At 41.9% G+C, this 20,881-nt stretch overlaps 1 protein-coding gene across 4 annotated transcripts in view; it reads right to left on the reverse strand.

Moving 5' to 3' along the window:
- Nucleotides 1–822: 822 nt before the first annotated feature.
- The window catches only part of csrnp3 (cysteine-serine-rich nuclear protein 3), a 54,603-nt gene continuing 34,544 nt past the window's right edge, over nucleotides 823–20,881 (reverse strand). For 2 of the 4 annotated variants that reach the window (XM_035407681.1, XM_035407682.1), the window contains exons 3-6: nucleotides 12,144–12,306; nucleotides 7,470–7,729; nucleotides 6,851–7,147; nucleotides 823–5,304 (exon numbers count right to left, since the gene is read on the reverse strand). In XM_035407681.1, coding sequence (XP_035263572.1) covers nucleotides 4,207–5,304; nucleotides 6,851–7,147; nucleotides 7,470–7,729; nucleotides 12,144–12,291 — 1,803 coding nt within the window. In that variant the 5' untranslated portion in view covers nucleotides 12,292–12,306 and the 3' untranslated portion in view covers nucleotides 823–4,206. Of the gene's footprint in view, nucleotides 5,305–6,850; nucleotides 7,148–7,469; nucleotides 7,730–12,143; nucleotides 12,307–19,487; nucleotides 19,935–20,881 lie in introns of those variants that run through there. The other 2 variants (XM_035407680.1, XM_035407679.1) reach the window with 2 other exon arrangements.

Below are 20,881 nucleotides of genomic sequence, written 5' to 3' on the forward strand. Positions count from 1 at the left end.
TAATATGGGATATGATATACAGTCGGCTGTGTATTATTTTGTTAATATAATTATGTTTCACGATTGTAACCAGTCAAAATCGAAAAAAGTAGCCTACTACACACTTTCTAAAAAGTATTTTTTGCATACACAAATATCCACCCAAAGGCGGTAAATCACTGAGTAGAATGCTTATACTAGAATACATAATCAGTATGACAAGATTAAATTGAGATCGTTACCTCTTTTCAGAGCATAGAAAATGTTACGTGATGAAGCTTCATTGGAGTGTGTTCCGTTTATAAAATTGATTTCTGTTTGAAAGAACTGATTTGTTTCAGTATTGTAATCACTAGGCATTTTTATTATTTAGGCGGTTGTTCCGGTGTTCTTTTTATCGCAAAACACAGACTCTTGGCTTTTAATGGGAGTTGCCCAACTATTTCAAGAATCTTTTTTTTTTCGGTAGGGGGTCAGTGAAGTATTTTCACTGGTGGCCGTATAGTAATGAGATTGCAGTGTAATTTATTTGGACACCTACAACTGATATTTGTTCCGCATTTACTATGCATACAACATAATTTGGCTTGGATAGTCAAAATGTTTATGCGTATATATAATTTTTGCTGCTTTTTAAATGCATTTTCAGTAGAAGGCTCGCTTATAATACTGGGATGTATTACGTTGTGTGGTTCACAACCTGCAGAGGGAGCTGTATACTGTACACAGATCGTTTTTACACAACGCACGGGTTCACGCAACTCCACACACAGTGGTCTTAAGAGAAAATGCACTACAACTAGGCTCAATTATTTATTTATTTCAAAGTCAGGTATTGGTGGAAAAGCAAAAAAAAAAAAAAAGCAAAAAAAAAGTAAACATTTGACTCTGTTCTAAATTGTATTTCAAACCTCAATACATGTTTTAACATCTATCTAACTATCGAAATAACATTATGCGAAATGAGATTTTCAGTTTGACCAATTCCTGCGATTTGAACAGAGATAATTAAGATGAACATAACAACAGGCACATACTGCAGCTAAAACAAAAGCTAGACACATTTCACAACCATCAGAAAACAAAGGACAATTTAAGACCGCAGAAGCATCCTCCTTAATACAGACGTTTGCAAAAAACCACAATAAATACGTATTTCAATATCATTCGTTAATAAATACTTAAAATTATAAATACAGCAAATGAACACAAACCCAGAGTAGTAACGTCACTGGTTGTCCGTTTTCAGCTGCTTTGGCACAATGTGTCAAGAGAATGGCGACTCACGCCCTCAGAACGGAGAGCGCCAGTTCAGTTTCGCACCCCAGTTAATAGAGAAAAAAGGTATTCTGAATCCAGGGCAAACGAAAGCATATCATGTGTGCCTTGAGGAAACTCGAATAGTCACACATCGCACCTTTACCTGTATTTTTCCTGCATTAATAAACGCTGATTGATTTGTGTAAAATGTTAAATAATATATCGATGCCTCAATCATTGCTAGCCTATTACAGGCTATTGATATACAGTGACCTCCATAATGTTTGGGGAAAAGACACTCCCCCCATTTCAGAACACCGTAATGCTTGGGACAAATGAAAGTAGCCATGTTTTGTACTTTGTTGCATATCCTGTACATGCAATAACAGCTGCTTGAAGTCTGTGACCCATAGACATCACTGAGCGTTGAGTATCTAATCTACTGATGCTCTGCCAGGCCTGCACTGCAGCCATCTTCAGCTCGTGCTAGTTTCGGTGGCAAGTTGTTTTAAGTTTTCTCTTCAGCACATTAACGCATGCCCAATTGGATTCAGGATGGATGACTCACTTGGTCAGTCAAGAATCTTCCCGATTTTGGCTTTACTGCTTTATTGGGATCATTGTCTTGCTGTAGGGTGAAGCACCGTCCAATATTTTGGAAGCATTTGCTGGAACCTGAGAAGATTAGATGCTTCTGTACACTTCACAATTAATTCTGCTGCTGCTACCGGCAGTTACGTCATCAATGAAGAAGTGAGCCAGTATCTGTGGCAACCATACATGCCCAAACCATAACACCCACAACATCATGTTTTACAGATGAGAAGGTGCTTTGAATCTTGGGCAGTTCAAGGAAGCTGACAAATCAGAAACACCTATGAAGCCATTTGTCCCAAACACTATGGTGCCCTGAAATGTGGGACTATGTATAAAGCATGCTGTAATTTTTACAAAGTGAAACCAAAATGTATAAAAGTACCCTTTAATAAAAGCTGAAAATCTGCACTTTAACCACACGTGAATTGATTGGTTACAACTCTAAAACTGGGGAGTGCAAAGCCAAATCAGGAAAAAAATAAAAAATGTCCTAAACATTATGGAGCTCACTGTATTTTCCTACTATCCAAGACCTTCAGGGCACTTTTCTGTATAGTAATACATACAGAGATATATTTCTGCCAAGTTTTATTAATATTCCTTTAAATATTCCAATGCCAATTCAGCGAATTACGAGCTGTATCATACGAGGAAGGTCATGTTGGTCCGGCCTGTAGCGTATGTGCGTGGTGCTGTAGACAATTAATCATTTTGTGGATTGTCTTTAACGATTCTCAAGGTATGGTTTTCTATTTATGTGCATCATGATTTTCAGTGAAATCGGTCAGTCTCGTTTACTGGGATCGTGTACACATTGTGATCTCTCTCATAATGCCCAACGACTGAATACATTAATTTAATTTTAACTAGCCTACAAATTGGGTCAACCCCATTGTAAATAATATTTAATACTTGAGATGTTCGCACCATTTTCAGATGCTATTGCACTCTGTAAAATAAATAGACGCTCCCATCGTATTTTACAATACTGTCCAATCGCTGCATTTAAAATTTCATTGTAGAATCGTACACTATCAGCATGTTTCAATGCCAAAAATAGAATCATCTCCAAATCTGCCGCAAAAACTACTTTATGCTCCCTGCTCCCTGTGTGTTCAGGTGGTCCTCTACATTTTTAGGTAACAAGACCATGTTTTCTATACATTCACACAATCATAAAAGCATTACATTTACAATGAGTGTTGTTTTCAGAAGCACCCTGACCCCAGGCTGAAACAAAAACATGGGCTAGTCAAACAGCAGAAAAGTTCAGAGAGCTTTGTAGCTATGATCCAGCTACATGTGGTTTATTTACCATTACTAAAGCTGCAATGCTTGATAAAAAAAGACTAGGTCCCTATCCAAGTATTAAGATGGAATCCCTGTTTCTGTGTTACTACGTGGCACTAAAGCTAATGTGAGCTCAATTTAACCTTTGTTAAAATACAGGGTCAAATGTATTTTTTGAATATATTTTTTATTACTTGTGTTGTAAAGCTGAAATTTGTTTTAGCGAATGCAGGAAAAAATACTGATAGCAAATTGAGCAATTTTTTTTTTTTAAAGTCCGTTATTGGCTATTCGTTCTTGTATCATAATTCAAGTATTTTGGTCATTAAGGTAATTACATGGCAACTGCCCCTTCTCAGAATTCAGTCTAAAAAGTGCAAATGCAGAACTATAGCTTCATGTCATTTATACATCTCAAATCAATGTATGCTTTTTACATTTAAACTCAAAGCATCAGAGATTTAACAAAAATATTGCAGAGCCAATCCCATGCTATTGCAAACAATAGAAAAGCACAAAATAGATATAACAACATAAACGTTTGTACAGTACATGTGCACAGCTATTTAAAAACCCATACTGTAATAAATGCCAACAACAGCTCAAAAATAACATGCTTTCCATTATCAAAACATAGCTTTACATACACTTCATAACCCCATAAACTGAAACAATGTACTTTTTCCACAATCGACATATTGACATATAAAAGTTCTATCCACAATGTGCTGAGAACTAGAACCTTTGCTTTTAAATGACAAGATACTTACATCTCACAGGCCTAAAGCTCACGCATGGTTCTGTGGTTTTTCATTTTGCATTTAAAATGAATATATTATAGGGACAGTAGGATGCCACAAAAACAGCACCACTTTGAGCCTGGACCCTTTTTTTTAAAACAGGCAGCGTTTTAAAACAAAAAACTGTATGTGCAATTTGTTAAAAAGGTGTATCTAAAGCAAAAGCCACTAATTCAGACTTTGCCATAAATTTAATTCATTTAGATTGGATGATTTACCCTTTAGTTGTTCATTAATTGTACTTATAAATTCCTAGATATTCCTTAATACGTGTAGCACACTAAACTTGTGCAACCTGGGTAAAGCTGTCTAGAGACGGAGAGGTTTTACTACCGTCTGACAGGGAGGACACTTCAGACAGCCCGTTAGAGAGGTCCTTGGGCTTCTCCGCCATGAAGCAGGTCCCGTTATTAGCGTAGTGCTCTTGTGAGTTATTGTTCAAGTAGTTCTGGATGTCCATCCGGGAGGGGCCTTTCGGCAGGTCATGGCAGGCCCCGTTGGACTGGACGTCGTTCTCCAGGTCAGCCGCGCGGCAGACGACGCTGGAGGACACGCCGTTGGTCACGGAGAAGTGGTGACTGGCGTACCGCTCCTCGGACGGCCTGGAGTAAGCGGGGTACTGCTCGGAGGCCAGGCCGAACAAGGCCCCGTTGCCGTTGGGCACCCTTTCTTGGAAAGGCTGGGCGTCGCCGTAGGGCTCCGCGGTTTGGCCGACGCTGACTAAGGGCGCGCCGGAGCTCTCGAGCTGGTAGCACTCCGCCGCGGAGCCGGCGAAGTACGAGCTGCCGTTGGCGTGGCCGTTGTGCACCGCCGCGCCGTCCGGGTAGCACAGAACCGAGGAGAGCGGCACGACTTCGGCGCGAGACGCAGACGGCGCGCTCGCGCCGTCCTCGAAGTCGTCCGACTTGTCTTCGTCGTCCTCCTCGTCCTCGGAGTCGCTAGGCGCCAGGCTCTGGGTGCTGGAGTCGGTCAGGCCGCTGCAGAGGCTGCTGCCGTCGTCTTCGTCATCCTCGTTGTCCTCTTCGTCGTCATCGTCGTCGTCCTCCTCCTCCTCCTCCTCGTCTTCGTCCTCGTCGTCGATGGGATCCTCCATCTCTTCCGAGGCCTGGAGGTGCATGAGGGCCGTGGGCGGGACGGCGTCGGCCAGGGTGTACTCCAGACCGTGCTGGGCCTGCACCAGGGGGTTGGCGTGCACGCCGATGTCTCCGTGGTAACCGTTGGCGACGGAGGCCTGCTGCTCGCGGCTCTTCTCCAGCTCCAGCTTCATGATGGTGTGCAGGAAGTGGGTTCGCACCCGGATGGGGTTGAACTCGATCCGGCCGGCAGTGTTACTGCAGCCCTCCTTCGTGCAGCCGCAGGGAAAGGACATGCGGTCTACCTGCAGCGACCAGACCAGGTGTTCAGAAAACATTTACACAATGTGGTTTAGGGGACCGATACTCAAATCTGAACCTGGAGACCAAGAGTACTGCTGGTTTGCATTCTTCCCATCTATTCAGAACTGAATTAAACCTGTGACACCAGGTTAGGTAAATCTCTGGATGACCAGTAGCATTAATCAATCAATTAAGTATCAGGTAGAAAAGAAAATCAGGAGTACTACTGACATTAAGACCCAGATTTGAGTATCCCTCGTTTAGGGTGTTCTTAGGTTTACACTGTAAAAACGTGATGCTCCTCCAACAACAAAATTGTAAGTAACTGATTACAATGCCCTTTTAAGCTGACTCAACTTGGGTTCTATGATTACAAATTATAAGCTTCACTGGCAAGCCTTTTATGCTGGCACAGCAACTGTAAATAGGCTGTGTTAACTCATATTGAGCTGTTCAGATAACAAGACTAATAGGTCCAGTAAAATACCTGTAATTTTATGAACTGAATTTTATTATTCCATTCAAATACAGAACCAAAATGACCAGGTTCATGTAACTAAGAATTTTACACTGGGCCAACGTAATAAAAGAAAATGTTTCTGGGGTGGAAATTAACAAGGCATGGCAAAATTCAATCCATCCATCCATTTTTTATTTCACTTTCCTGTACATCCATAAGAAATTTTATGTAATTTAAAATTCATTCGTAGGATTGATTGTACACCTACTTGCATATGATTAATAAATAAACTGAATAAAGGGCTGCTCAAGGATTAGACATCCAAAATGTCATGGACATGAATGGGCAGCACTTTATTATTGGATTATTAATTTCTCAAGCATTTAAAATCTATTAACAGTAGCATTTTTAGTTTTATTTGAGCGTTTGTGTGCATATAATCAATGGTTAATAAGGAACTTTTGTTCATGTGCATAATGGCATTTTCCCCTATATTGTGGGACATCCAATATCGTAGACAGCTGAATATTTGTTGAAAATGTCTGTTCTGACAAGGAGTATTCAGTACATGTGCAAATGTGTGCACTACATCTTTAAAATTATATTTTCAGTCAATTGCTCTATGCTTCCATTATTCTCAGAAGCCTCTTACTAATGGATTGAGCATGTTGTACAGGTCTCTGCCTGCCTGTTAAATACAATTTTAAACAACTGCTGATGGAAACTGAGACAGAAAAAGAAATACTTTTTTTGGACAGGAATTAAGAATGGATGGCAACTGACTGTGTTTTGGAGAGAAATTTCAAGAATTGATGATAACTTTGAAAGGATCTGATTGTGTTTTGAACTTGAAAGGAGAAAGTTCTGGATAGGAATGTAACATCTTGTGGATGAGATTTGTTTTCAATAGGAACTGACAGTTGTTTAAACAGTATTTAACTGTATTTTGGTTTTGGAAAGGAGTAAGAGCATTTTGGGTCAGAATTGGTAGTGAATTTGAATAGGATTTGACAGCTTGAAAAGGCGAGTTGCCAGGATATGATTCGAGAGCGGCGTGGATGTGAATTCAGCGGGAATGAAGACCTCACCTGACACTTGATTCCGGCCATGCTGCAGGCGCAGGTTTCCGGGTCGCAGAAGATCCGGCAGTCGCAGCCGCAGTCCTCGCGGGACACGCGGATGGTGCGCAGCTCGTGCTTCTCCTCCACGTCGATCTTCTTCACCCCCGAGGCGCGCAGCAGGGCCCGCCGCTTCCTGGTGGTGAGCGGCTGCAGGAAGAAGTACTCGTCCACCTCCGTGTTGTCCAGGTCGATGTCGTCGTCCGAGATGTCGTCCACCGTCAGCACGTTGGCCTCCTCCGACTCCACCGTGCCGTTCTTCGTCAGCTGTGGACGGAAGGGCAAATTTGCATCGGTAGGAAGGGGAGGCATCAAGCAAACAAATTCATGATGGAGAATTGATTTTAATTTCAAAAATAATCATTTAGGATTTATTATAACTTATTTTAACTTCTTCATTACGGGTATTCTTTTAATAATTTTGAGCTGGGGTGGACCACGGGAAGAATAGTCTTTACAGAATCTTTCTAGCAGATGGAGAACTGGTTGGATATCAACAGCCATATTCCGCACAATTATGTTGCACTCCCTTAAGATCATGAAAGGTGCAACATAATTTTATTGCGCTTCATGGAGGTATTTATCCCACCTTGAGTTTAATTGAGTTGAGTTTCTCCTCCTTGAGGTGGTCTTTGAGCATGTCTCTATGGATCCGCTCCTGCTCCAGGGCGAACTCCCCCAGGGTGTACTGGCGGATGCAGCTGTGCCGGCTGGCCATTCCCAGGGTGCTGCCGCCCTGGCTGGGCACGCTGGTGAAACCCTGGCGCCGGCTGAAGTAGTACACCGTCACGTTTTCAAAGTGCACGTTCCTGGTCCTCATGCGCTTCTCACGCTTCAGTATGGAAGAGGCTGAGGGAGAAGGAGGGCTGGGGTTACAGAAACACTGATTTCTCTGCCTCGTCCTTCTATTTTTGCAAAATCAGCTTCTAAGACGGGGCATTTTGAAATAATGTTTTAAAAAAGGTCTACACAATGTAATGATTCCTGGCAGTTTTTACACTTTAAATTTCATGCTCATCCTTACATCTGTTTTAAAAATCCCCCCACATTTTCTTAACTTTCTTGGTGTGTCCAATAAAATGCTTTCCCTGGGATCTTATCTTCACATTCAGCATCCATATCTGCCCAATTATAAAGGTATGATGTGACCCGGTATTGCAGAGTCAGATTATAGGAGCAGGGCAAACAGAAACCTCGCAGAACTTGTGTCAGCCCGCCATGTGTGTGAGAGGGTGTCTATCATTTACAATGGACCATGTGACTAAAACAGATCTGTACCTAAAGGGGTGTGCCCAAACGGGGCATTAATGAGCTTTTTTAGACTCTTTTTTTGGCACCTCTTCAGATGCCAGACAAACAATGGAATAAACTGTAACCACCTGATCCAGACTGCCAAAAACAACTGAATAAAACATTCACCTGTTTACCTGAGGGCATAGGCTGATTAGGTGTGCAGGCAAGGAAGGAAAGGGAAGCAGTGTAGTATAATGGATAAGAACTGGTTTGATTCCCAGACACTGCGGTTGTACCCTTGAGCAAGGTACTTAACCTGCACTGCTTCAGTACAAATGGATGGAATGTAAATGCTATGTAAAAAGTTGTGTATGTCGCTCTGGATAAGAGCCTCCTAAATTCCTGTAATGTAATGTAACATAATGAAAGAGGGTGCACAAGGGTAAAAAAAACCTTGGTGGAGACCACAGGCCTTAGGACAAAATCTCAGTCTAAATACAAATACCCCATGAGGTCAGGGATTCGGGAACTACTTTCTCTCCTTTAAAAAAAGCCTATAAGCCCACATGAACAAAATCATACCTCATTGACACTCTATAGTTATGTTCATGACCTTCGTCCATCCCATTGTTAGCTCTTTTTGTGAATTTGGCAGACACTTGTTCAGACAATAATTACTGACATTGAAATGTGTGGATGCTATTAATACCTTAAACTAATAGTTGTGTGAAGAGACTAGCAGTCTGGAAGAGTTACTATGGAGAAGATATGTGTTCCCTGTGTGAAAGAGGTTAGTATTGTTGATTTGAAACCTGGAGTCGTTTGCATAAAGTGCAACTCAAATATTAGCGGAAAATTATGTAGGAATTTGATTTTTTTTTTTTTGTTTATAATTACAGCTGGACTGGATTTTGTAATGCCATTAGCCATGCCCAACTCGACAGATTTGATTGACATGAAAAATCCATAAATGACGTTGCGCAAAAAAGATGGTAAGAATAAGAATAAGCCAGTCCAAGGGACCAGGAACAGGCAAGATTGAGGAGAAATAACAGGGACAGTCTTGGTGAGTGATTGTACTGGCGTTACACAGATGTCATACTCAGCTCCCTACCATTAGCTGGCTCACATCATTGGCACAGGTGAAGCTACTTTACAGACAAGTTCCTTATTTCACATTGTTTCTTTTTTTTATTCCACCGGATACGCTTTTACGTCGCAACAGAAGATACATCAATTTCCCCACATCCAAGTTTTTTTAACTGCACATTTAAAACTCTGCTTCATACGCAAAATGAAATTAGTAGGGAGTCCCATTCGCTGATTGTGTAATTAGCTGTGACCTTAGCAAATAAGACATTCATTTCACGCAGACTGCATACGCACCAACAACCCTCGTCAGTTCGCATTTCGCACTGTGAGTTCTATGTCCCTAAATCCAAGCAACCAAAATTGGGCTTTGTTTGTGAAGCTCACTCCCTGGTCTTGTGGACATTGCTCACTAGCGGCAGTGCAGTTGGCTCCAGAATAGGTGTTTCATTGTAAGTCAATAGTAAGAATATGGAGAAAATATGGAGTCAAAAAATTTTTTCCCACAAAAAAATGTAGGTTTTAATATTTTGTGGACAAATCGGGGACAGTTTGCATCATTGTATCTGACAAGCTTAGTGAACAACGCGGGCTTAGTGGACTCGGCCGGACTTCATGCCCATATAAGGGTCCCTCCAGTTCTCTACTGCGCTGAGCCAGTCTCTGGCTCCAATTTGTACCGGAAACTGCACTTCCGTGGTTTCAAAAACGCTTTTCACAAAGCTTGTAGAAAGTCAATGGGTGACATCAGAGTGACTTGGTTCATATATTTTCTACAGTCTATGCCTAAATCTACGCCTCTGTAACGACTCGGGTACTGACTAGATGCTGCTACTTTACTTGGCTAGGTTGACTTCCCATAATCAAGCTGTATCACTGGCCTCTATTTTTCTAAACTCTCTAAACTTTCAGATTAAAAATAAGTTTTACTTAGAATTAGTTGAACAAAATATTATTATTAATATAATTATTATTATTGATGTGATTAGTAATGCACAGCACAGCATGCATACTTTATTTTGATCATGGTAACAATGAAAGCTAATAATTGCCTTTCGTTAATTTACTGTATAACATATTACAGCCACATGCCACAACTAAAGGCTCCATTTAAGAATGAATAATATACAGCACTATTACCTCTTTCACCAGCTGACATACACTTTCATTAACTCCTAGCACCCCTACTGATTTGTGAGTTTAGAATCTTAGCAGAACCTCATCCATGGGCAAGTAACATGAAAAGGACACATTTTTTAAATGTTTTGTACCGCTGTTGAAATGGTTGGGTTTCTTTTTTTTTTTTTTTTGCACATTAGCCTAGTGTAATCTCATGGCCCATGTTGGGGACATATTTTTTTTTTTTTAAATCTGAATGGGTCAACAACAATTAACATATAATATATATATAAGTATAAAATCATGAAGTGTCGACTATTGTGTGGAACATCCCTTTAAAACAAGCCTTCTGATAAAAAGTATTGAATGTTGCCATGACACTAGTCTGAAAATATGGCTCGCTGGCAAACGTTCCCCGGAAAAGCAGCGCCAGATACAAACCCAAGGGAAACGCCCACGCAGCAAGTCTTGAGAGCCGTCCAACTCCCAGCTCAAAACTGTCGCCTTTTATGTAAAATAATTTACCCTTACACTGTCACCTACTCTGTTTTCAATGAAAGAAAAGCTAAACTTTTTTTTCTACAGAGCCTACTCTGTAAAACAAGCACATGTAGTACATGTAGTACTACTGTGTAGTACAGAGACAGAGAGTGGATGAAGGTTTGAAGTCCTAGGACATTAAACCTGCGTATCAGGCTGTACAATGTAGGCTAATATGTAAAATCTGATCAAAGCACAAGAGTGAATAAATTAATAAAACAGACGAAAGAGACATTGATTTTCAGCCTGACCGCACCACCATTTAGTTGCAGTGCAACCCGAGGACCCTGTAGCATGCTACTGTATGTCTGAGTGATTCCAATTCCCTCCTGCCCGCCTGCCGTTGCTGGCTGGGGCCGACCCAGAAGGCCCTGGGAGCCTCCAGAGGGGTGTTCCAGTTCCCTGCGCTTCACCCCCGCAGAGCTGTGCCGTCACCCAGGACGGTGTAAGCCAGAGAGACAAAAGGGGGCATGTCAACCAGGGCTCAGGGATCAAAGTGGCGTGTGGAAAAATACGGCACTTTATTAAAAGAGACAGGGGTTTTTTGTGTTCGGTGAAATCGACTGCACTCCCATTAATGCTGGGAGTGCCTGATGGACTATTTGGGGGTGGGGGGGGACTCACTTCACTTCGTGAGACTTTAGAATCTTATTGGTCTCGTGCAGGAGGCCAATTTGCAGAAGGTTTGCCTTCACACTGTGGTGAGTTCCCTGAGCGGGGCTGCCTTCAACCATTTCACTCCACAGAATAAGTGTTTCCCATGAATCACTCTCAGGAGTATCTTCTGCATTGTGAATTCATTTTATACAACCTCCCATTGTATTACAATTTTATTACTGTATACTCTTTAGGATTTTTACAGAAATCCAATTTAGCCATTTATTTTGGGGAAAAAGAATAATAATAATAATAATAATAATAAGAAGAAGAATAAGAATAATAATACATTCCTATGTGCGGAGTTTCAAAAGACATTGTTTGCATGTAGAAACACACATATAACTAAAGAAAATCTTCTAATTATTTCATTGAACATGTGTTTGAGTTCTGGCAGCATTTTTTTTTTTGTCCTTGAGGCTTAAGGGGATAAATAAACCCTTGAAACATGAAAAGCACCACTGATTTAGTCCACAAACCCCCTACACCAGCCACAGCCAAGCTGTCAGAAACTTCTGTATCTAAAATATCCTTTATTGCACACAACCCTGTTTGGGTCAGTTGAAAACATGACATGATGTTTTTAAAAGCGACCTGTCCCTTTAAGGGAGGAGGGGAGACTCACGGGGGAAGTGGCCTGAGGCCGAGGGGTTGACGCTGTCGCTGCTGTCGCCGCTCTCGCTGCCGGAGACCTCGTCGTCCGACTCCCGCAAGGAGGAGCACGGAGACGAGCCGTCCACCTCCTCGAACTTCCTCTTCAGTATTCCGCTCATGGCGACGGCCGGCACCTGTTACCCAAGGAATAAGGAACGCCTTGTTTAGTAGGCCACCCGCGGCGCACCCGCCGAAATCCTCAGCGCAGTCAATTAGCGCGTCCGCGGGGGACGCGCTCTCCCCCCTCTGCTTTTCCTCACACGGGCGATCGCTGCTGCTCAGAAGACTGTACGTGGAAGAAGCCCGAATGTTAATTGCAACCTTTTCGTTCACGGGAAGCCCGTTCATTTATCTTTGATCCAGTGACCTATGAGAAACCTGAGCCCGCCCGGTTTCCTTTGCATACCCCGTAATGGAATTTTTAAAAAGACACTCTGATCCCTGATTCCGATGCCACATGAATTTATACAGCCACAGTGACTAGTTTAAATATATGGTGGGCCCGTAACCATAGTTTCATATTTGTATACAAAATTTAAGGTAAAATGGGGGAAGATGACCCCAGGGGTAAGATGCCCCCCACCCCTCTTAATTTTCTTCCAGACCAATTGATTGAATTCTTATTAAGCTATATGTTAACAGTTATTTTTAAAATGCAAAAACATTTTTAAAAGGCAAAAATAGCCCTCAGGAGCATCTTGGCCCAGAATAAATCGGTACTTTCAGTGGATACAGCCGTAAAGACAAAAAATTTATGTCAATACACTTTATAGCCAAGTGAAAATATTTGTTGTTCATTGTAGTGTCACTAACTAGTTAGCATTAGCATTGATCGTTAGTGACACTACAATTTTAAGAGCTGTTGCAAAAAGGGGTTTGCATACTTGTGCAATCAAGACATTTATACATCAGCTCTTTATTTTTAATTATTTTTAAAAATTTATTTCAAGTTTTCTTTCGCTTTTAAAGTGTGAAGTAGGTTGTGCAGACAAGTGATAAGCATCCTAATTTCAACGGAACCTCGCAGTTTAAATGCGTCTTTGGATTTAAGTGCATATCTGCAGATATATAACAATATACTTGTGTGGCTTTGTGTATATGTGCATATAATGATTTCCTTTTTTCCTGTGTCCATCCTCTTCAAGTGTAGATCTTGGAATCCCCAGAACGTCAAATTGCGTAATTGTAGACTTGATTGACTGATTGTTTGATTTCTCATCGACTGATTGCATGATTGTAATTTTGAATTGACTGATTGTAAAATAAGTAATACGATAATTTCTGACTACTTGTAAAGTGACTGATATGATGCATCTCCTGTATGTTCACCATTTGAGATGTTCTCTACTGCAAGGAACAAACCTGATGAAGCCTCAGCACAATGTGTCGCTAGCATCCTAATTTATAATACAATCTACAATCTCAGAAAGTTTTGTTTAATTTCTGAGTGTGCAATTCAAGAAATACCACTTCCTGGCCTTCTCGTTTGATTTGTATCTTGTCAGACCAGCACCTCATGATAACACACTGTGCACAAGGATTTTTTTTCTCCTTTTTACATTTTATTATGAGTATTTTTACAGGACCAAGGCTACATTTTAATAGGTAATGGTGTCCAATCCTCTCAAAGAAATATGAAATAAATACACTGACGTTTGAAGTGTCGATACACGTAAGCCCGTTCAATAATAGTTGTTGGAACTCTAGCCTGTGTGGAAAAAATTTGTTCTGATCAGAACAAAACATTTGTAGCTTATTTCATTCCTCTAACCTTGCTGTTTCATCCCATTTCTGTTAGAAGTTTTTTTCCATCAGATCACTTGTGAATTAGTGCAAAACGCAGATTTTTAAATGTCCTACGTTCCAAAGACGTAGCATTCCACAGGCTAGCGCGACCACTGATACTTGTTTTTAGCATACCGGTACTCTGCTGTGGCCAATGGCAAGCATGAGTGACAGTTTATTTTTGCTTTCATGACATAGGCACTGCTCAGTTTAATGCAAGGCTCCTTACATCAATAGCGCAATCAGAGTCAGGTGAAGCAGCTCATCACAATAAAAAAAAAAAAGAGTAGCCAGTGGGACGTTTTATGGTTCGACTGTCCAGCTGCCAGCTGGCACTCTTCTAGCTCTTGTTAGTGTTTCAAGAGACAGACATGAAAATCAAGTACTAGCCGGGAACCGGGAGTGGCTAGCAGCATTAGCACTGCTAGTTGAATAACCCTCTACAAGAAACAGCCCAGCTTAAAAAATGACATTCTAGTAACTGCCACTGAAGTCACATGTGGTTATAGATATGTGTCTGCGTGTCGTGCGTGTGCGCTGTGGATTAAATGCTTATCAATATGAATAATACATTTATCAACTCCTACAAGGTCACCGAATGTTGGATGTCCCCTAGGGGGACTTAGGATCAGTCCTGTAGGCAACATGCCTGAAGAAACAAGTTGCTGAATATGAATGATTGGGATATGTCTTTAATAAAAACGTGCACCTTTTCAAACAGACTCAGAAATAAACAAGCGTGAGCCTGTGGGCTGTTTGAACTGACACAGACCCAGAATGCAGATGTTGCAGTGTTGCCTTGCTGATATACCAGGAGAGCTGGTTTTCTTTGCTAGAAATGGAACAGATTCGAGGTGTCTGGGTTTTGTAGAAACGTGTTTCCACGGCTCTTGCCTGAATTTAATCTTCTCGCGGTTTTCGGCACACCAGTACGTGGGAAGTGAACATTACAATCCAAGAAGTCTCGGACAAGGCTTCAATTTTATATGCTTGCAGGACGTTGGAACACTCTGCTATCTGCCTAGTGCCTTGAGTAAAAATGCATAGGTTACAAGTAAACGTTACAGCCATTACAGATAAACATTTTTTTTATTAGGCAATGTAATTAAGAATTGAGGTGACACAAACTATGACTTAAACAAGAGCATCCTGTCCAAAGGTCTAAAAAATATGCTGGACTTTATATAACTCCCAGCAGCTATTACTATTTATCAGTTTAATTATTCATTACTCTGTATGTTCATAAAATTAATTCAGCACAATGTTGTATAAAGAAAACACATTCCCAATTGTGGACATGACAAACAGATGAATCGCACGTTATCTTCCAATGCCTGAAAGCACGGCGAGGAAATAGCTTGCCCATCTATATGCCTGAGGCACCATCATCAACCTACAGCAGGTAATGACATTTAGGTTCAATGCATTGCCATTGTATGTGTGGTGATGGCCTGAATTTCCCTTGCCTTTCACAAATGATTCTCATTTGCCACTACAATTGCATATCGTAATATATTTTATTGCATAATTTGCCTGGTCCCACTTTTCCTACGATATAGTCTACCTATTGTATGCATACTCTGGTAATGTGCACAATGTCACAGTGGTCCTGAGCATATGCAGTTATCAGGAAGTGACAAAATGTCACTGTTTAATTATAATTAGCTCAATGTTCAGGGTGTTCTAGATGTAAAACTGAACAATGTTATGCTAATGCTGTTCACAAATCACATCTCAATGTATAATGTTCATATCAAACCTATATATGTTGTTCTTTTAATGTTAATAGACAGATACTCTTATCCAGAACAATGTGCAGAAGAGGAGAAGATCAGTGTTAGTCTCAAGAATTCAAAAGTATAATCTTACTAAGGAGGCACAGAAGGCCCATTTGTGAATAAGGAGTGTAAAGCTAGCTCAACAAACCAAAGCACTGTCATTTAAACCAAAGCCCAAATCATGTCATGCATAACTCATTACAGCACATCAGTGTTATTAATGTTTACAAGTAATCACAACACTTTCCTTGACTCTAATTTCAGTTGCTTAGATCAGACATGTCCTAAGCTTTAAGCTTAGTGGGCCAATCAAATATTTCAGGAATGGCCAAAGTGTTAAAATTCACAAATTCAAACATAGAGGTTTTTTCTCTCCACCACGTGAACCATTATAGCATGGACTTGCATAACAACCATTTCAGAAAATCTTGTATGACTGGCATAGTTGGATGAGGGTAGAGATAGTATATAAATTGAATTTATGAATATCACTTAATCCATAATCCATTAATCAATCAAAATAAATCAATAAATAAATAGAATAAACAGACACACACCCACTCACACGCACACACACACAGATATATATATATATATATATATATATGGGCTTCATTGGCATTGCAGTGATCTTTCTATCCATTGATACCACTTTTTTAGATGATTAAAACACATTTTGTAGGCCGTACCAAAGGGCTTGTTGAGCCATGTTAGGCCCCAGGGCCACAGACTTGGGGTCCATGGATTAGATGAACAAAAACTCAATAATAAACATCACAAGCAGAGATCAGTAGGCGCACTGACAGCAGGCGTTTCTGCTCCTGAATCAGAGGGCCTCAAGGCGGCAGAGGGGTCGCGTAACGTGCGGCAGCCGGCCGTCCGCGGAACCCGCCGGAAGGGCTCGTTCAGGAGTTCCGTTCGGGGGATGCTGTTTCAGGCAGGGCGGATTTTTTTCTCTATCGGCTCGTAACAGACGCCGGGCATTGTTTCAGAGAGCGCCCGGCGGAGCCTGCGGAGGACGTGTGCTGCTGCCAGTGCCTCTGCTGGAGGAGGGACCGAACCCCCGGCTCGCTGGGCCTGAAGCGCGGGGGGCGGGGGGGGGGGTCCGTGAGCACGGCACACGATGAGCCCTCGCGCTGCTCGTTGATCACACGCCAGAAACAAGCAGGAAACGAGGGACCAGAAGAGGGAAGCAGCACCGGCGTACGCTCGGCACATTTTCAAAGAACTTGGCAAACGAACTTCAGGACTTCTCCCAGAAGCGCTCAATTGGTTTTTATCTCGCAATTAGACATTTGTTGTGTAGTACATTGTGAGCCGCTGGTAATTTTAAGACAGCGGCTCTCGGCTTCCCTCAGAGGGAAGGCACGCCCCGCCAGCAGCCTTCTGCAGAAACGGGATAAGTGGGCTGGTGAATAATTGGTGAATCGATGCGGCGTTCATTAAGCCGAAGTACGCTGCTGCAGAAGCTCTTCAATCAGGGCTGATATATGTTCATTCTGTGCAAATTGCCAGGCCGGGTGGTTTTAAAGGTACAATGGCATATTAATATAAAAGCCAATATCGTCTAATAATACCCAGAACATATATTGTAAAGACTACAAATACTGTAATTACAGAATATGGTGACCACTGTTTTATGCTCATCTGTTCGACTGTATGGTGACAGGTGGTGCAGTACAGTATATGCTACAGTCTGACTAAAAGATCAGGACTTTATTGCTTTATTTAGTAGTCCAGTAGGCGGCCGAGAAAATGGCTGAGCCAGAGCTAATAGTGTTTATGTTGTAACTTGTAGAGGATTTTAAGATGGCAACCTGAAATCAAACATTTTCTGTGGTGCACTCACTAAGAACATGGAATACATCTTTTTATTTTTGTTAAGTTTGCTCTTTGCTGACAATACACAGCATGCAGTGGACCTGTGGTGACTTCTGACTCCCTGACAAAGGCATCTGCATGGGGCCTTCAGCAATCATCTGCTCTTCTCTTCAGCCTTGGAGGATCCACTGTTCTCCCTATTTTTAATTCATTCATTTTGACTGAATTGTTAAGGGAAAGATGCTTTGTAAGAATCTACACAGTTTTTTGCCCGTGTGATTAAAATGTGTTGTTGGAGATACATTTGTGCTGCTTAAAATATATCCATATTATGCGAGAAATGTTGTACCTATTATCAGATACTCCGCAAACAAGCACGATACAGAACTACTAATGAGGTTGTGTAGTTGTTAAATGGCGGCTCCAGCCAAAACGATTGAACTGAACTACAAATTGAACTATTTGTTTAAGGGGCAAAATGAGTAGAAATAACTCAGAGATGCTTGTATGATCATTTTCTTCCACGCATGTATAATAGCACTCCCATTTTAAACCAAGATGAATATTCAGTTAAGCACCTGATTACATCTGCCAATGTAGGAGTTTGGCTGAACTGAAAACTAGCAAGCGCACAGCCACTCAAGGATGACTAAAGACACATTTGCCACAAAGGTAGACGTGGCCAACATGAAAAAAGTTTCACTTGGACACAGTTTCATTCCATTTCCTTCAAAATTGGCATGGCAAAACTATATCATCCTTATCCTGTAGGAGACAACGATCCTCTGTATGAAACCTCAAAGTGGTTTCCATGGAGATTCCGGGACACATGCACCTTTAAAGAATTGCTTTAGAAATAAATGACTATGAATACGTGCACTGAAGAAACCTAAATAAAACTCATTGTTTGAATAAAAGATTGGCATTGCTGGGCCATTCTCTGAGCTCTTAATATTATAATAATCTTAATATTATAATATATTGGCTAATTGAAGTATTCATCACCCCTTTGTGAATTAGTTGTGAAACTAGAGCAGCCTTCTTAATTAATATTTAAATATTGATGAATCTCTGATGGTGGGCAATCAAAGCGTTGACGTCTGTGGCATGCCCACTTAAAAGTGCAGTCCTATTTACCGAACTCAGAAGTTAATTACTCCATTGAGAAGGTTCAGAAGCTAAGACGCAGTTAGGTAGAACCTGTCAATTTCAATCAATTATGAAATGCCTTCGCATTTACCCCGTCAGTTAAACAGGTCAACCTGTGTGCATTAACCAGCTGGCCTATGACAAGCCAGAGGTCAGGACTTGTCACAGGCCAACTGGCGTACATGCGCATGCAGTACAGTAGATAATGACGGCAGACCCTGCCGCCTCTGGATTTAGAAGGAGAGTCGGGGAGAGAGAGAGAGGAAAAGATGGATAGAGAGAGGGGTGAGTGGTGTTCTGCAGATCCGTGCCCATGCGGCTTTCTTTGTCTCCCGCTATGTTCTGTTCTCGCTAATCACAAGGAAGCACAACCACAGCGCAAAAAAGAAAAAGAAAAAAAGAAATCCTGGAACAATAATGCAGCAAAGCCCCATCCTTTAAAAAAAAAAAGCCCCTCCCTGGACTTGTGCCACAGAGCACAGTGCTGGGCTGTATGTAGACTACAGCATTCCACAAATTCATCCCTCCTGCTCTGAGCCACATTACATCTACCATTTATAAAAAAACACATTTCATCCTCCTGACTCACCGCCGCTGCAGACACAGAGTGCCCGTTAACCTTATGCTGCAGGGCTGCTAAGGCATCGTGTGACAGCGAGACTCCACATCCCGGGTAATACAGGCTTTAACAGTGCTTCAGCGGCAAGCCATGACATATCAGCGGTGCACACTGTGGCTAAATAACACTGCCCTTTGAGCCGGCGCTGAAAGCGGTGACTAACCTGTTTCCACCGACGGATTCCAGCTCCTCAGCCTTCTCCTCAGAATAACGACGGGGAAAAAAAAATCTAAATGAAGCAATTCAGAAAGATATGAAGCGTATTAATTTAAGGGATCCCATGTTGATTGCCAGCCCTGATGCTGTGGGGCATAAGAGAGAGAGAGAGAGAGGGAGCGAGAGAGACCTGTGAATTTCCCAGCCCTGCTCTCGTGCCGGTACCATATGCTTTATTGTTTAGTGACTCTCTCTCCCTCTCCCTCTCCCCTCTCTCCTTCTCTCCCCCTCTTCCCTCTCTCTCTCTCACACACACACACTCTCTCTCCTCTCTCGCTCTCTCCCCCCCCCCTCGCCACACAAAGACTCATTAAGTACTGCTGGCTGAGGCGCTGGAGTCTGACTGGAGCGGAGGCAGCCCACGAGATCACATGGGCAGGACGTCTAAGCGAGAGCCAGGCATGCCTGCACTCCAGCTGTCTGCAGATATTTCCAACAGCCAGTACCAGAGGGGGAGGGGGCAGAGAGGGGGGGGGGGGGGAGAGAGAGAGAGAGAGAGAAAGGACAGGGGGAGAGGGAGAGAGGGGGAAAGAGGGGGGTGGGGACAGAAAGAGATAGAGAGAGAGAGAGACAGAGAGAGAGAGAGAGAGAGAGAGAGAAGAGCAAGAGAGACAGAGAGAAGAGAGAGTCACAAGTACATTGACCCAGACAGATTAATGTGTGCCCTGCTTCGAGTTAGAAGACACCCCAGGTTCAGATGTCAGGAAGATACACTGCTGTGATTTCAGGTGCAATTTCTGAGGACAAGACAGGCTGAGCGAGGACCGCTAAGCTCATGGATACTTGTAATATAACATGTTAAACATTGCGGGTTTCCTGAATGAATAAACATAGACCCCCAACCTTTTTTGACTTCAGTTGTATGTATGATGTAATACTGGGTCTATCAAAAGCATACTAATGGTTTCAAGAACTTGAATGAAATGTCCTTCTTTTGCTTTTATGATATATGATGATTTATCTTTGTATTATTGATTTACTGTAGCTTTATGTAGTAGGTATTACTGGGAACCAGTACGCTTTAACTTCAGTTGATGCAATGTTTCATCACTGAGCCAGGAACACAAAACCATGCCAGAACATCATGACATGGTTAGCTCTTTGGTGCCTTTGGCAACCTTAAAGGCCACAAGAATAACAGAAAAAAACTGTATCAACGCATAGTTTGGAATTTGAGTGAAGATCTAGACAACTGAAACAAGGTTAGAGGTGACAAACACTCGCAGATCTTTTCAGTGTAGAATGACTTATCTGAAATACCACACCTTTCTTTTCAGCTTCTAAACAATTAAATCTCTCCTTATGTTTCCTTTTGGGTTGAAAGACCTAAGCAGAGTTCAG

The sequence above is a fragment of the Anguilla anguilla genome, chromosome 3 (assembly GCF_013347855.1).
Source record: "Anguilla anguilla isolate fAngAng1 chromosome 3, fAngAng1.pri, whole genome shotgun sequence".
Taxonomy (NCBI): Eukaryota; Metazoa; Chordata; class Actinopteri; order Anguilliformes; family Anguillidae; genus Anguilla; species Anguilla anguilla.